Source organism: Myxine glutinosa, chromosome 1, assembly GCF_964187855.1.
Source record: "Myxine glutinosa chromosome 1, kmMyxGlut1.1, whole genome shotgun sequence".
In the NCBI taxonomy this organism is placed as follows: Eukaryota; Metazoa; Chordata; class Myxini; order Myxiniformes; family Myxinidae; genus Myxine; species Myxine glutinosa.
Genome location: NC_136261.1, coordinates 269,394,979 through 269,412,794, shown reverse-complemented (window position 1 = coordinate 269,412,794; position 17,816 = coordinate 269,394,979). Strand labels below are relative to the sequence as shown.

The following is a 17,816-nucleotide window of genomic DNA, read 5'->3' as shown; positions in this document are numbered from 1 at the left end:
GTAAACCTCAACCAAGTAAACCATAAGGGTTAGTTAGGTAGAGGGTATATGGTGCTACACAGTGGAGTATGAGAGATGAATTGGTACCTACCTCTTCTTCTTCTTTGTGTTTCTGTTCCCTCCGCTCTTCTAGCTGCTTTGTGAGCCTGGTGGAGAACACAGGTAAACATCAATCAATGTAGATAGAGTGAGAGAGAGTGTGAGAGTGAGGGAGAGTGTGAGAGTGTGAGAGTGTGAGAGAGGGAGAGAGTGAGAGAGTGTGAGGGTGTGAGAGAGTGTGAGAGTGTGAGAGTGTGAGTGTGAGAGAGAGAGAGAAAGAGACAGAGACAGAGACAGAGAGAGAGAGAGGGGAAGAGAGAGGGAGAAGGAGAGAGGAAGAGAGAGGGAGAAGGAGAGAGGAAGAGAGAAGGAGAGGGAGAGAGGGAGAGCGAAGAGGTGATTTTTTTTTTCCATTCACATTGAAACTGACCATTTACATCCTACATGTTCAGTCATGTCCAGGATGCAAAACTAAACTACACATCAAACAACCATAACCTCAGATCTCACAACACTCTTTGTAAATATGGCTCAACATTGGAGGTCATTTGGTGCTGGCTTCCTGGTTTAATGATCAACTATGAAGGGTATTTCAGCAATCTGGTCAAATGAAAAAGTGAATGAATGAATGAATGATCGTTTTAAGGCAATTTTCCCCGCTAGAGCGGGGGTTAGCCTTGCGGGCCCCATGACAATCATGGTTCCCTGTTTGAGGCAATGTTTTTACGGCCGGATGCCCTTCCTGGCGCCAACCCTGAGTCGCCTCTTACGATGCGCAGGGATACGGTGTACCTATTCTAAACCGGGGTACACACCGGGATCATTCATCCCAGCAAGCTGGTACTCAATTTGCCGACCTCGGAAGGATGACAGGCTGAGTCAACCCCCCTGGTGTTAATTCAACGATTGACCGGGATTCAAACCCAGGATCCTAGGATCCAAAGCCGGCATCCTAACCGCTAAGCCAGGGGTCAGGAACCTTTTTGACTGGGAGAGCCATAAAAGCCAAATATTTCTAAATATATTTCATTGAGAGCCATATAGTATTTTTAACGTATAATAAATTAAATATGTCTTACTTTTAATGCGACTTCTGGTGCTGCATGGTTTTGCTGATGGCCTTGTAGTCTGGTTCATACGTGGTGAGGTTGAGCTTCATGCAGGCGTTGAGGCTTCCATCAGTTAAACGTGAGCGTAGGTTGGTCTTAATGTTCCTCATATGCGAGAATGACTGCTCACATGCATATGTAGAGCCAAACATGGTCAATACGGCAATACTCACACGCTGCATTGTGTGGTATGTCACAGGAAGGTCGTTCCAAGTTTTAAGAATCAGCTGGTCTTCAGGTTGAAGATTTTTCATTTCTGTCCACTTGTGTTCCCTCGCCAGCTCTGCTCGCTGTCGCGCAAGACTTTCCAACTCTCCATTAAGTGACTTGAACTTACTCATCCACATGTCTGATGCCTTCAGGTCAGCAACTTCCAGCTCAAAGTCTCCGATAGAGACCCCGGGGATGCATGTCAGGTCGATTTTGTCCACTACACACTCATGTGGATGAGTGATGAACTTGAAAAGACCAGTGCGTGCACGAAATTCTCCAAAACGTGCTTTGAATGACTGCAGGAGATTGGACGTAAAGCCAGCTAGCTTTTGCAGGAGATTCCAAACTGATTTTTTTTTTTTCAACTCAAAATTGTCTGGGAGCCATATGCCGTCACCGGAAGAGCCATATATGGCTCGCGAGCCTTAGGTTCCCGACCGCTGCGCTAAGCCAACACCAGTCAAATGAAAAAGTGAAGGACTCTATTTTTTAACTGGCTAATGGATTCTTATATTGGTGGGATGGTAGACAGAAAGACAGACATGCAGGCAGGCAAGAAAGCAAGTATAAAGACAGACAGATGCATATAGACACCAAGGTACATATACAGGCACACAGACAAAACCTTTCTTTGCTTTATTTAATCATACGATAATTTTAGAAGTGTCTGTTTGACTTCTCTGCACTCCTAAACCACTGGATGGGAGGAGTTCAAAATGGTGGTTGTACTCGGGTTGTGCACGGGAAGGTTTTAAGTGGCAAAACCATACAGAGTCCTGGAAGTTTGGGATGGGTGGAGGATCCCAATGCCTATGTAAATATGTATTGCATTGCACCACTCCCAGTGGAAGCGGGTATTACAAGTCAGAACTAGAACGGCACCTGGTGGAGTGCATACCTCCGCCAGGCTGAACAGTTTATGTTTTGTATCCCACTGATAGGCCAGATCTGGATTTGGACCTGAAACAAAATCTAATCGGCTTGTTCTTGTCACCTAACCAACTCATCCACCATGTTTTGTGATAACCCATCCAAACTTTTTGAAATACCATGCTACGTTTTTGGCCCTCTCTCTCAATCATGAATAATCACTTTAAAAATTTTTAAAAAATTATTGTATCCAGATTCGGATCTTCACCAAATTTGAATCAGTTCTCCCTTGTCAAACACCCAACCTGTCGGCCAAATTTTGTCCGAATCATTCCATAACTTTTTGAGATATCATGCTCACAGACAGACAGACAGACAGTGAAAACATAACCTCCAGCTACCTTCGGTGGTGGAAGTAATAAGCTACAACAATTGCGGGGAGATTATTCTTTCCTTAATGACAGGTTCTTCACTAGTGGATCTCAATCACAATATAGCATTACATTAAGCATACCTCTTAGCCGCGACTTTCCTCTCTTCCTCTGTGAGTGGGACATTCCTGGTCTCAGAGTTTTTCTTGCTTTCAACAGGGGACTCCGCAGGAGAGGCTAAAATGACAAACAGAAATATGCAGGTGAATAGATATTATAAGCAATACGAATACAATTATATGGCTACAAAACAAGACCGATAGCTATGCCAGGCTTATTTGATACTTTAGTTGAAGAGGATAGTATGACCTGGGAGGGGATACCAATTAGCAAATATTGCACGTATTAATTTTTTTTCACTTCAGGCATGGACAGCCGTTGAGTGAACGACTTGGGCAAAAAAAAATGGCGAATTGCAAACGATGAAACAATAATTTCCACATTCCTCTGCCACCTTCAGTCGAAGATTAGGCATTGACAGCAGGTTCTCTAAATTTTAATTGCAAACAGCATCATTCATCATTCCAATCACAAATTAATACTACAATATTAATATATCAAAATACAATGTTAAATCACAATTGTATTGAGATATCAAAGCAGCGAACCGTCGTCATGTGTTCACTTCTGGATTCGGGATGAAGGTCCGCGTCGATCGCATTTCAAAATCATAATTGTATTGAGGAATTTTTGAAACCTCCTACCTACCTTACGATACCTGCTGGGACCCCAAAACGTTCCACAGAAGTTTATTATGTTTCCTTTTCGTAAAATGTGCAACTGTAACGATTACTAAATGTGTTCCCCTGTCATGTGACCAGACCCTCAGCTCTGATTGGTGTATGTTTGTGTGGACATACGGACAGACAAACTCCGTTTTAGACAGCATTGCCCTATGGGCTACACCGTAAAAACATCTCACAAATCTACAATTGCAAGAATTTCTGCTTGTGTAGCTCGATAGAAATAGCTGCCATACATGAAACCTAGAAATGAGCACAAGCATACGATACAGAAAAAAGACACTCATATTTATGCTTTTTAGGATAAAATTAGAACGCATCTCAAGGTACAAAGCACGTCTGCATCCGCTTTGTACTGGAACTAAAATTGACGGAAATGAATTTTTTTTTTAATTGTACATTTCCATTAATTTGTGTTCTCCATATTCTCATTAAGGTGTGTTGAGAATTTGATGACAAAGCACAAATGGTAAAAAGGATAAACACCACAAGTTTAGCATGATTGTTGCCTCAAATATTGTGCACCAAGACCTTTGGGTGAAGCGATACAAACAATGCTTCTTAAAACAAGACGAGAAGCCAAAAAGTGCTGTTTATCAAAAGTTCTGATCAAATATGGATAACTCTCCTGAAGCATGTTGGAAAAGAAAGAGAAATGGCAAATTGTTGAATTTGTGGATGATGGAATAAGCAAAGCAAGATTACAATGCAACTGTCCTTCACGAAGAGTTGGCGATGTATCACGACACCCTGAACAAGTTCCAACTTCCTGTCTGAGGACTATGGGTAGCAAGTAGTCTGACCTTCCTGGATGTTCCTTCACACCAAGTTGCACTGCTTGTTATCTCAGAATGTAGTTAGCTTCTGCACTGCAAACACATTAATCTGATGGTTTAATGTAAACAGTCCTCTTCAGATATGAAGGGGAACACGCAACACACACGATGAACTGGAGCGATTTCAGAAAGGAATTTATGAAGATCGAAAAGAACATAACAAGGAGGCGGAATGGATCCGAAACCTGTCCAGGTGAGAATAAGAAATATCTCGACGATGTGCCCCCGATAATAATTGGCGCAGAAAAGTTAAGACAACTTGCAAATACGGCAAACTTCAAAAGCCTGGTCCAAATGGGATCCCAAACTTCTGGCTAAAGCAATTTGATGATATCCACGTTCTCTACGCTCGAGCATTCAATTAACTTTTCCAAGGGGACCAGGAAATGGACGAATGGCTCACAGCAGGTAACACCTTCCATATTCCAAAATCTGAAGATCGAACTACCCCACAGATACCATCCAATAACCTGTCTACTAACATACAAACTTTGAACAGGAATCATCACAGAAACAATGTACAACCACCAAACACAACAAGGAGGCCAAGAGGCAGAACAGAAGAAGTTACGGTACAATAGACCACCGACTAAGAAACAAGGCCATACTCAAAAACTGCAAAACATGAAGAATCAAATTGTCCACAGAATGGATAGACTATTAAAAAAACAATAACAAAAAAAACTTTTGACGGCATCCCACATTCATGGAAGATAAAGTACAAGATAAATCCCCAAGTAATCAAGCCGATTGAGAAAGCCATGGATCTATGGAATACCACACCAATCCTGCAGCACTCAGAAGGAAAGATTGAAATACCAGATGTGTAGATACAATGGGAGACAGCCTTTCCCTCCTCCTGTTTTGCCTGGCTATGGACCCACTAAGTAACCTCATTAATGAGCAAGGACACGGATACACCCTAACGTCCAAAAAGAGAACTTCCAAAGAAACAAGAAAGGCGACATCTACTGCACATGGATGATTTAAAACTCTTTGCACCAAACAGCGAAAAATTGGCAGAACAACTGAAATTAGTGAAACGGTTCTCTGCCGACATCAAAATGGAATTTGGCCTAGATGAGTGTGCCAAGTGCACAATCGTGCAAGGTAGATTAACAAAAATGGACAACATGAAAATCGACCTAGACAACTATACAGGAGCTAGACAATGAAGAATCTTACAAATACAGTACCTTGGAGTAGAAGACGGCCACCAAATGCACAAACCAATTACCAAAGTATACCTGGGAAGATTGAGGCTGATCCTGAAACAGGGCCACAGAGCAAGTGCCTTTCTACCTCTTCCCACAGAGCAAAATCAAAGCCATAAACCAATCAGCAGTACCAGTGTTCTGGTGCAGCTGTGGAATAGTAAATCGGCCACAAGCGGAAGTCCAAAAAACTAGATCTAAAAACAAGGAAACTCTTTACCATCCACAAAATGTTCTACAAAAATCAGTGCATTCTAAGAATGTATCGGATGAGGAAAGGAGGTGGCAGCCTGATGGAACTCAATCAAGTGCACAGAGCGACGAATGTAGTATTAGCAGAGTACGTGAAAAGCTCAACAGACTACCGAATACAATTTGTGCAAATGGAAGATGTCACGCACCAAACCGAAACAGCAACAAATAGAGCCCCAATGATTGCAAAAAGGACGATATAAAAAGACAAGACGAAATATCAACAGATATACACCGACAACTGGGAGAAGCATCGGGACAATGCAACCAGAGATAGCGCAGGTGAGCCTCATCATTCCAGAGAAAACTAGCTTCAGCCACAAAGTTGGCCGAGGCTCCATTCATAAATAAACGTCGGTCATCTGCTCAATGAACTGTCGTGACTAAGGTTGCAGTATCATATCCTAGCACCTGTGCATACCTAAATAGCCCTCAAGGGTGTTAATCTTCACAAACATCACGTTTCCTCCTGCCTTGACCACACGTTCTTTTCGTCAAAGCAGACTTCAGATTCCCGTGAAGAGGGTGGAAAATGGCGCGACGAGTACAACTGACTTAAAGCACTTTCATTGGATGAGCAGCGCCATGAGTTAATCGGTCTCTTTGTCAGACAAGAAGAAGAAGAAATCCTCTAATTTGTCTTATTCTAACATGTCTGGTTAGCACAAAATATTTTCATGACTACCCACAGAAGAATGTCTACCCAATTGTAGGACAAGCCTTTGATGCTCGATTTTACCTGCAGCTTGACTCTCAGAATTATTTTCAGATGAGGGAGACGAGGAGGCTTGAGCACCATCGTTGGGATGGGTATTGGGTGTAGGTTGATCTCCATCATTACCATCCACTTTTTTGCCATCACCACAAGCTTGTTGTTCCTGATGCAGCTGAAAAAAACATCAACAAATGGCAGTGACCGAACTCTTCACAAACCACCCCACCCCCCACCCCTCTCCATAAAGAACAAAATAACGCATGCACTCGACAAGTTTTACATGGATATGTATTCAAGACCACACGGCAGGTAATGGACTGTACACAAACGCAAATAGGGCAAATCGATACAATGCTGCCAAATCTGCCCTCCCTGAATCATCCTACAGAATATGCCTACAGCCTGAGACCATTCCCTCCTACCGACGTAGTTTAACCTGTCAATGACCCAAACCTGACCTTTATAGCGGTTTCCAGTGTGCTTAGCAGTTCATCGGCAGAGAGCCCACCGGGTGAAACTCTCAAAGGAATGCCATTATTTCCGATGAAGAAGCACGAGGGAATAGCTGAGACCTCATCTGCACAGTGAGTCAAGGAGAAGTACGAGATCGCCAAATAGATCAGCTTCCAGTGACGTTCGACATAAATACGATATGACCGAATATGTGACTGGAAAAATAACAACAAATACAATATGAATACTTTGAGAACCTCTCCCTCTGAGAAGACATCTTCAAAACATACCAAGGAAGTGGACAACAAAAATGGATAAAAGTACAATGGATGAACCCAGCCATTGGATATTGACATCGCATTGCTTCAAATGTTGCAGAATACGCCTTTTGGTAATGGAACAACAGAGTCAAAAAGGCAATGTTAAGAGAACCAGCATGGCACTTGGTAGAGTGCATACTCCCGCCAGGCTGAACAGTTAATGTTTTGTATCCCACTGATAGGCCAGATCTGGATTCGGATCTGCACCAAAATCTAATCGGCTTGTTCTTGTCACTTACCCAACTCATCCCCCAACTTTACCCATAACTCGTACATAACTTTTTTAAATATCATGTTATATATCGCTTTAGACCCTGGTGTTGGTGTTGACCCTGGTGTTGTGCAAATGCACACGTGATCCGCGCCGTTATTACTTACTAGACCCTGATTCAAGCGGTTCTTATTCGTACCAGCCTTAGTCAATGGCGAAATCACAAAGACGATCAAATTGGAAGGAAGAACAGAATTTATTTACACTATACAATGGTAGAGAAAAAGGGGACACAGAACAGCCTTATACAGTCTCACTTAATACCCAGGACAAACGGGCCCATCTCACACACACACTCACACGGGGACTGCTCATGAGCAGGATGATGTTCACCAGCTCGCCCAGGGATGGCTCCCGTGCACCTCTCTCCGGCCCCCGGCATGTCCCTTGGAGATGGAAGTAGGTGAAGGCAGGAGCGCGTAGTGTGTCGCCTGAACGGAGTGGGTTATCACGGGGCGAATTGGTAGAGAGCGGACTTTGGCGCGGCTGGCGGTTATTCACTTGCGGCTATGGCCGGTGTCACTTGCGGCTATCGCTTAGACCCTGGTGTTGGGCTAGCGGCTAGGGTGCCGGCTTAGGATCCTAGGATCCTGGGTTCGAATCCCGGTCAATCGCTGAATTAACACCAGGGGGGTTGACTCAGCCTGTCATCCTTCCGAGGTCGGCTAATTGAGTACCAGTTCACTGGTAATTCCCTGTTTGTCGTTAAAGGCGGCAAAAAGGGTTGGCGTCAGGAAGGGCATCCGGCCGTAAAACATTGCTTCAAAAAGGGGACCGAAAAACAACAACAACCACGGTTCCCGAAAAAGGCCAACCCCCGCTTTGCGGGGGAAAATGGCCTCTAAAGGTGGTTTTTTTTTTTTTATATCGCTTTTCATCCGATCTCTCAATGGTGAAGAATCACTTTAAAAATTAAATAATTCTCGTATCCAAATCCATATTCAGATCTTCACCAAAATCGAATTGATTCGGTATTGTCACACACCCAACCGGTCCTCCAAGTTTCGTCCAAATCATTCCATAACTTTTTGCGATATCGTGCTACAACTAGGCCTGTGCACTTATGCATGCACATACAGCAACAAACAACCATTAAACATTCATCACTGATGCAGACAAAACAAGCATTCTGAGTATTGCGCTGCAATACATGTCCCCTACCGGCAGTCTGTCGTCCGGAAAACGCCGGTAGGGGACTAATAAGCCCGCAAGGTCGCTCCGTCGAGCAGCCTGCACGTATTGCACTATGTGTGAATTATATAATTACCAACTCACGGTCTGAGGTAACTCGGCTAAACATTATCCAATTTGCACCAAATAAAGTTTATGAATGGTTGCACAGACCCCTACTTCTCACTAAAAGTGGAAACAGAATGTAAATTGGAGTTAAAACAAGGAATATTAACAGCTTTGACTTACCGCACTCCAAATTATAGTCTGGAAAACTGTTGGGGAAATTACCAAAGTTCAAAGTGCCATAACTTTGTCAAAAATGATCAAAACGTCGTGAAGTTCAAATTTGATCTGTAACTTATCATGACGAAACTATGTACCAAGTTTGAAATCATTAGCATTAAGAGTTTAGAAAAAAAGTCCGGAAAACTGTTCTTTGCGTGACGGACTGACAGACAGACGGAGGGAGGGACGGCGTGCAAACCTATAGTCCCCTCCGGTGTACACCGGTAGGGGACTAATAAAAATACCCCTTACCTGCAATATGGGGCAAATGGCTGAGGAATAAATAATCGGTGACCTCTCACTGTGGAATCCTATCCAAGGCTCTTGTCAGGAATGCTGCAATTGGTTAACTTTGCAATCAGGATTTCCCCAAATAAACACCTCTCTCGAACGTGGTTATGTTCAACTTTCCTTCCAACCTAATGTGCTCCTTGTCAACTCCTATAGGCTCACCCAGTGACTCCTTCCTGTTGAGGGTTTGTTTTTCATTTTCAAAAATTAAAGCACCATAAACAAGCACAGCTGCACCGCAAAGCAAGGCACAGGTATGATGTTTCAACAACCAAGTGGTATTCATCCGAGACTGTGCAGGCCCATCGTCCACCAGGTGTTACATATCATCCAAAATGGGAGGAGGGGGGGATTGGCATCAAATCATGCGACCTCTTATATTTTGCTCAATTTACAATGTAGCTTTCCATGCACACAATTTCCGACTAATTATTTAAAGACCCCAATCAAGCCCACCTTCTTGTTTGATCAGAGGAGTGGGAAGTATGGCCTTCAGGACACAGGTGGCCAGCCCCAACAGTCGATCGTTTTGAACTTGCTCAAAGTGGCAGCATTGACTTCCCTAATCTTCACCAAGTACATGGTGGGATATTTAACTTCCACCAATGCCAGCAGATGAGACAAAGAGCTTGATGTCCATCCAAAGGACAACACACCTTATGAGATAACACCGTGCCTGCGAAGCACCAATTTATTTATAGTCGGTCCTGGATAGAAACCCAGACGAGAGAACTGTACGGCAAGAGCGTTACCTTTGTACCGTACCGCCGGTTTTTCCAAGGCCGCTTCTAATAACAAGAAGCGTTACGCCTAGGTCGCCCGTCGGGGAAGTGATGTGAGTTGACAAAGTGGAAGACGCAGAAAACATGCTACGATATGATATTTTCGCTCACAAGGTTCAGACATACATGGAGGCGGCCATCTTGGTTTTTGACGTGGCGACCCAATTTTCAATAGCGTTCTTCCTTGTGCCTAGATACACCCACACACCAAATTAGAAGTTGGTACTTCGCTTATTTTTCAAGATATTCATCTCACAAGGTTCAGACATACATGGCGGCGGCCATCTTGGATTTTGACGTGGATACCCAATTTTCAATAGCGTTCTTCCTTGTGCCTAGATACACCCACACACCAAATTAGAAGTTGGTACTTCGCTTATTTTTCAAGATATTCATCTCACAAGGTTCAGACATACATGGCGGCGGCCATCTTGGATTTTGACGTGGCGACCCAATTTTCAATAGCGTTCTTCCTTATGCTTAGATACACCCACACACCAAATTAGAAGTTGGTACTTCACTTATTTTTCAAGATATTCAGCTCACAAGGTTCAGACATACATGGCATCAGACATACATGGCGGCGGCCATCTTGGATTTTGACGTGGGTTGCACCCACACACCAAATTCGAATACGGTCCTTCGCTTACGCACGCACGGACGGACACACGGACGGAGGGGAAAACCATAGGCTCCCTTTCGCTCGGCGGTGCGACGGCGGACAAAAATAATGATAACATTATTAAAAAACAATATTAATGCCAGTAATAATAATAATTGGCAATAAAAATAAGGATGATATCATGCCGCTCGCCATCCCGTTTCCATTATTGGCTGAGCAAGTGTGAAAATGTTTTATCAAGTTGAAAAGGAATTTGAATACAAATGGAACTCAAATATGTAGAATGGTGGTGCACATGCACATGACCCCAACCCTGTATGTTTTCTGGTATAAATATGAAAAATTTATGTCATTAAACATAAAGCAAACACATAAATTAATTAACAGTTAAAAACTCGAACGAAACTCTTCGACGTCGGGAAGTCGACAGATATGCCTCCGCCCACATTATTACATCATTATACATACTTGTATGAAGTTTGATTTAAATCCCTTCAGCTGTTCTCAAGTATAACATTTTTACCTGACATGACCTCTGACCTTTGATGCAGAAATCGAATCAGTTCATCTTTTCATCATAATATATACTTAGACCAAATTTGGTCAAAATCCCATCAACTGGTTCACAAGTTGGCACAGTGACAGAATTTTTACCTAATGGGACTTCTGCCCTTTGACCTCTTGACCCCATAATTGAATCAGTTCGTCTTTGCATCATTATACATACTTGTACCAAGTTTGACTTGGTTACCTTCAGTAGTTCTTAAATTGTAAACCTATTACAGACATAGACCTTTGACCTAATTACCCCAAAATCAAATCAGTTGATTTTTGCATTATAATATACACAAATAATTAAGTTAAGCACCCCCCCCGTTTTTTTACAACCTCGCACATTACAAGTTTGTTGTCGTCAAAACAGTGTAATATACCCATGATATTGCTATATTTTCTGGAGAAGTGATATTATGGTCACATAAAAACATAACAATCATGCCGTTTTCAATATTTTATTCTGCATAATTTAAGGTGAAATTTTTTGGGAATTTTAGGCATATTTTCACCTCAATTTAAGTATGGAGCTATAGGTCCATCACGGACAGTGTGGATGACGTTTATGTTTTCTAACGTACAGTCATTGTTCTGAGAAGACCTCTAGCGATCTTTGCGTCAATAACGTCAATAACGTCAATAACGTCAATAACGTGTAATGTCAATAACGTGTAAGTGACGTCAATAACGTCAATAACGTCAATAACTAATGTCATACCAATCATTATGTGATCTCACATACCTTAGAATATATGCCAATGTATACATATACACAAAGAATATATATTAGGGGGTGCATACCTTAATTCGTTGTGTAGGGGTGCTTAACTTAATTCTTTGTGTATATATACTTGTGTCAACGTTTGTCAAAATCCCATCACTGGTTCTCAAGTTATCACAATAACAGGACTTTCACCTAACATGACCGTTGATCTTTGACCTCGTGACCCCAAAATTGAATCAGTTCCTCTTTACCTCATTATACATACCTGCACCAAGTTTGATTTATATGCCTTCAATCATTCTCAAGTTAGATAAGGAAAACCTATCACGGACGAATGGACCGATTGAAAAATCCGAAAACATAATGCCTCCGGCGACTTCGTCGACAAAAAAAAAGAAAAAAAACCCCCCACCTTTTAGAGGCCATTTTTCCCCGCAAAGCGGGGGTTGGCCTTTTTCGGGGACCGTGGTTGTTGTTGTTGTTTTTCGGTCCCCTTTTTGAGGCAATGTTTTACGGCCGGATGCCCTTCCTGCCGCCAACCCTTTTTGTCGCCTTTTTACGACAATCAGGGAATTACCAGTGAACTGGTACTCAATTAGCCGACCTCGGAAGGATGACAGGCTGAATCAACCCCCCTGGCGGTAATTCAGCGATCGACCGGGATTGGAACCCAGGATCCTAAGCTGGCACCCTAGCCGCTAGCCCAACACCAGGGTTTAAATTTGCGATTTAAATTTGCGGCAATTTAAATAAATTGATAAATATCCCAAAATTCCTTGCGGTATCCATTAGCGAGCTGAGAATACACCTGACGTCAAGGTGATGTGCGAGTGGGTTTTCGTGCTCCAGTTAATATCCGTGACTTGATAACAGTAGATTAAAATGGTATAATTTAACCAGAAAAAAAGGATACAAATCGAGCAAAACTGCGTGCACGTCTCACTGCATGGAGGGAAAAGGGAAAGAAAATTATGGTTTTCAAGGCACATGGGAGATACATTTTTTCCATGGGAGGGAGTAAAACAAAACACCACCAAAAGACAAACAACACAACCTTTTAGCATCAACTCTGATCGCTACACAAGAATCAGAGGCCAGTCCGACCACACGAGCATCTTCCCAGCTGTCACTGGTCTGTTGGGATGGGGCATCTTCACCTGCAGAAACAAAGCACAGAAGCAACAGCAGAGAGTTACATCACATGAATAGACTTTCTCAAGGTTATTAAATGCAAATAATCCGAGTTGAATTGCGTTATAATATTTGGTCATTGCCTTCCTGAGTGGAAATTAAACTGGCCGTCCCGTCTCGAATCAGCTTGATATTTAAGGACCTTATGGTGTATGGCATAGCATCGGTGCTGCCGAACAGAAGTTTCTTGGTAAGGGTTAACCTGGGTGGTTTGCCATTGCCTTCCCAGCAGTAGTTAGGAGAGGAATTTGCAATTTGTTCATGGTGCTGGGGGTACATCACCTACTCTTCACGAAGGACACCGTGGGATCTTTAATGTCCACCAAGGAATGCTGGCAGACGGGGTGTCCAGTTAAACGTCCATCCGAGGGACGGAACACACACAACGACGGATCACCTGCCTGCGAAACACAGGGATGACCGTTCATAGCTGGGTCGGGATTCGGACTCAGGCTGGACAGGTTAGAGGCGAGTGTGCATACCTATAGGCCATCCTGCCAGTTCATGGTATGTATATGCTATTAGTATGTAAATACGAGGTGTGTGAGAATGAGCCTCAAAGATCCCACTTTCAAAATGTTGAACTTGCACCGGGAATACTGCGACAAGGCATCCCGTAATTTATGGAATCGTCCGTGTCATACATTTCCACGATGCTATTCGTCCCATAATCCCAGCATTTTGGCTTATTCCAGACGTGGTGCCAATCACCTAAGATGTACGCCCAAGACTTTCACGAATCGGCTGGCCAGGCCTGCCGTTCGATTGAAGGTGATTTGGACAGGAATTTGCAGTTTGCTCGGGGGTGCCGACGATGACTCATTCTCATAACGAAATACACGGTGGGATCTTAAATATCCACCAATGACCCCAGTGTTCGCAGAGGGGCTTTCCGTGCTTGTTGTATCAAGACTTGTACCTGGGACGAGATTCGAATGCAGGCTAAACAGCTGAGGGGATTGCTTACACCTCTAGGCTATCCTGCAATCCCCAGAACACCATCTGGGTACACCAAGCCGGGTACATGTACATCCCCTCACGGCTGACGTTCATGAAACACCATGTAATGTTACAGTACCGGCGGGAATCATACCGGCAATAAACACCACGAAAATAGCTCTCTTGAGCTTGGCTGAAGAAATCGCAGAGGATATTGGGCCCTGGAACCACATAACGTCGCCGGAACCAGGAACAGCCTGAGTGAACACTGATTACGAAACGATCTTCCTAGTTCCTTTTCAATTCCAAAAGCGTTAAAAATCTCACGAAGTTATCGTCGATGAAAAACAATTTATGATTTGCGTTTCCTTTCCTAAATATTGAATTGAAATTTAGTTATTTTGCTCGTTATCAAACATTGACTAGGGAGTAGTGCATTAACTAACATACACCGCCTTAAACTAGTCATCCCATTCCAGGAAACAAACGAGAACGTCTTCGCTTTGTACTCGAACTAAACTTGACGAAAACAACAACAAAACTTTCTTTATTAACTGGCGGGCACTCTCTTCCGGAAGTAGGCTAGCCTTATCGGCTCACCGACGGTGGGGAATGTGCTACAGCATATTATTGGAAATGCACTTTATAAATACAAGTCCAGCCATTTTTGCTTCTTGGTACCTACTCAAAGCCAGGTTCACGGACAGTACCCGGCCCCGGGGTTTATAGACACCCAGGTTTGCTCCATTCAAATTGCTCGTAGGATTAGTGTTCCCATATCCATGCTTATATAAATCAAGATCTGTTGAAAATTTGTGAACAAAGGTTGCTCAAAATGCCAGCGGATAAAATAAACAAGAAGACGTCATGCGGAGCACGATACTTGCACAAAATCCGCCCCCACCCCGAAGAAAAAAAATTCCATTGATACAGCAAATTGTCCATTTCATCAAGATTAAAATTGATAATCTTGATCAAAGCTCGGGTCAACAGGAAGAAAAGTGACGATTTTTCAGATGAAAAATGATTTTGGAAAGTTGAGCTTGAGTTGACCTTTTGACCTCAAAAATGGTTAGTTGCCCTATTTAGTGACTCAATGTGCAAATGCTGTTCAATTTTTAAGTCAATTGGATGAAAATTGAGGATTTAAAAAACTTGGCCTATGTTGACCTTTTGGCCTATGTTGACCTCAAAAATAGTTGGTTGAATTCAGTGACCATATATGTAAATCCTCTTAGAATTTCAAGTCAATCAAATGAAAATTGGTGATTTTAGAAATTCGGCCTATGTTGACCTTTTGGCCGATGTTCATCTAAAATATAATTTGTGGTGGAATTCAGTGACCAGATATGCAAGTCATCTTCAAATTTCAAGTCAATCGGATGAAAATTGAGAGGATTTTACAAATTTAGCAAAGTTGGTGACCTTTGGTCTATGTTGACCTTTTGACCCCAAAAACAATAGGCTTCTTGCTTTTGACCAACTCCACCATTTGGTGAAGTTTCGTGAAGATCGGTTGAAAATGGTGACCTGTAGGCCGGTGACAAACAAACAAACAGACAGAATGAACCACAAACGCAACCGACCAACACACTTGAAAAATCTTCGTTTTACAAGTAATAAAGACTGAAGCGATAAAAAAATACCCAGCCGTCTCGTGCTGCGCAGCGAGGGACGGGTTCATAATTTATACTTTGTGCTTTGGACCCAATTTTTAATTGGTCCTCTCCATACTCTCAAAATGTGTTGAAAATTTGATGACAAAAGCTCAAATGGTAAAAATAAGTTATGGCCTGGACAGACAGACATGTAATACAGGCACAGGAGGCGATTGCGAAACTCCATCTCCAGCTGCAGTGCTGCACGGACAGGCGGCTAAATAGATTGCATGTTAAATGCAACCAAGTGCAATCGAATGAAACGAAATTAAGCTGATTTATTCATTCGTGGGATTGTTTTTTTAAAATTTTTTCGTATGCAACCTGTGGCTGCTGATTTCATCATTTTCTGGAGGCACCGCTGTGCCGCTGATGCAGTGCCCCGTTACGTGTAAGCAGGTACTCATTTTTCCCACCTCGGAACGATGACGGGTCGAGTCAATCCCTCTGGTGTTATTTTAGACGGGTCAATATACTGCCTGACCCCAAAAAAATTGCAAATTTTTGTTTTATGCTTATTTCTAGTAGTTTATGAAGTGGAAGACAACATATTAAAAGTTGGACAATTTTGACGCATGGGAAAGTCCCTCAGTGACGTCAGAAAACAAGATGGCTGCCGGCAGATAAAACGTAAAAAAATTGACTGATAATCATCAGACCACCAACAATTTAAAGTTAATTTTGCACCAATATTTGTATTATGATCGTTGCTGGTAGTTTATGCAGTGCTAATCCTGAGACCATTCGCAATTTAAAGTAAATATTTGCACAAATATATGTTCTTTGATTGTTTCTGCCAGTCTATGACATGGAAAGCAACATATAAAAAATTGGACAATTTTGACACATGTGGAAGTACCATATGCCTTCTAGTCTTAGATTCCAGTTTCATCGTCCTCCTCCTCCTCCTCTATGTCTGGTTCAACACTCATATTGTCACAGTTGCTGTCCTGGCAATGTCCACATGCACTGGTGCACTCTAATCCATGCTTCCTACATGAACACCTTAGTGTTTTGCACCCCCCTGAACAGTTGCAGTGAATCATCTGAAGTAGTATGTCTGGAGCAGGGCTTTTGTCTGTCATCACTGGAACAAGTTTTCCTCCTTCTACCTTCCATCCCCACTCCGTTGGCTGCATTCCACAACAAAGGCCCATCCATTCCATTACCTGGTAATAGGTCCGCAGAGAATGAAACTTGCAGGCAGCGGATGTGGGTGGCAGTCTTTCAGGAGTGACAAATGCCTTAGCCCTTGCAACCTTTTTGCAGAGAATGTTGTATCTGATCGATGCCAATGAGTCGTTCTGATTTGCTTCAAACAATGCCACCATTGCTCTGCAGCCTGCAGTTTCAATAACATCCTGACTCTGCTGTGGTTTACAGAACACCTTTGAGCTGTCTATCAGTTCCTTTTCTTTCTTGATGATTCTTTGAAACCCTGACTTCTTTCCAATCCCAAAGACACGAGACGTTGCGTCACAGCCAGTTAATGCATGAAGGAACAATATAGATCTGCAGGCTGCATTTCCAAGTATCTGCTGAAGGACTTTGATATTGTAGACATTTGATTTTGCCTTGTCAGAACGGAAATAGAGTTCAATGCAGTTTGTCTCCACCATATAGAAGAGCAGGAGGAGAAGGAGATCTGTATCTTCTCCAATGAGGGTTGTAGATCTGGAAGCCGCATTTGCGACGGCCGCTTTTGCAATCTCAACATCAGCATCTCCCTCTGCTTGGATCACCTCACAGCCTTCCTTGTGCAACACCTCTATAATCAACAGTATCATTGCCTGCTTGTTTGACTCATTCGACAGAAAGTCCTCCTTTTTCCCAACAAATTTTGTTGACTCCGTAATGTTAACCTTGGTGGCATTCTTGTTTCTATTCCGACGTTGATGAGAACAGTCCTTTGTGCTTGGCCCAGCCTCATAACCATCAAACACAACAGTAGCTTTGCCATAGTGTCGTACTGTAAATGAGGCATATTCATCTGCAATGGAACTGTAGGTGAATCCCTCTGTCCACTTTAAGCGGTGAATATGTGATCCCCCGTCAAGAACATAGTGATCTGTTCCTGGAACTGTCTGGTTGACAGCATTGTCAGATTTGGTTGTAGCATAATTCCTTATTGCC

The 17,816-nt window shown here is 42.8% G+C and overlaps 1 protein-coding gene across 1 annotated transcript in view; it reads right to left on the bottom strand.

Moving 5' to 3' along the window:
* The window catches only part of UBXN4 (UBX domain protein 4), a 41,151-nt gene extending 26,813 nt beyond the window's left edge, over positions 1–14,338 (bottom strand). Inside the window, exons 1-7 of the mRNA XM_068131648.2 lie at positions 14,180–14,338; positions 12,950–13,052; positions 12,809–12,837; positions 6,881–6,999; positions 6,447–6,594; positions 2,746–2,839; positions 92–146 (exon numbers count right to left, since the gene is read on the bottom strand). Of these exons, the coding sequence (XP_067987749.2) occupies positions 92–146; positions 2,746–2,839; positions 6,447–6,594; positions 6,881–6,999; positions 12,809–12,837; positions 12,950–13,052; positions 14,180–14,258 (627 nt within the window). The 5' untranslated portion in view covers positions 14,259–14,338. The remainder of the gene's footprint in view (positions 1–91; positions 147–2,745; positions 2,840–6,446; positions 6,595–6,880; positions 7,000–12,808; positions 12,838–12,949; positions 13,053–14,179) is intronic.
* Between the last annotated feature and the right edge of the window lie 3,478 nt (positions 14,339–17,816).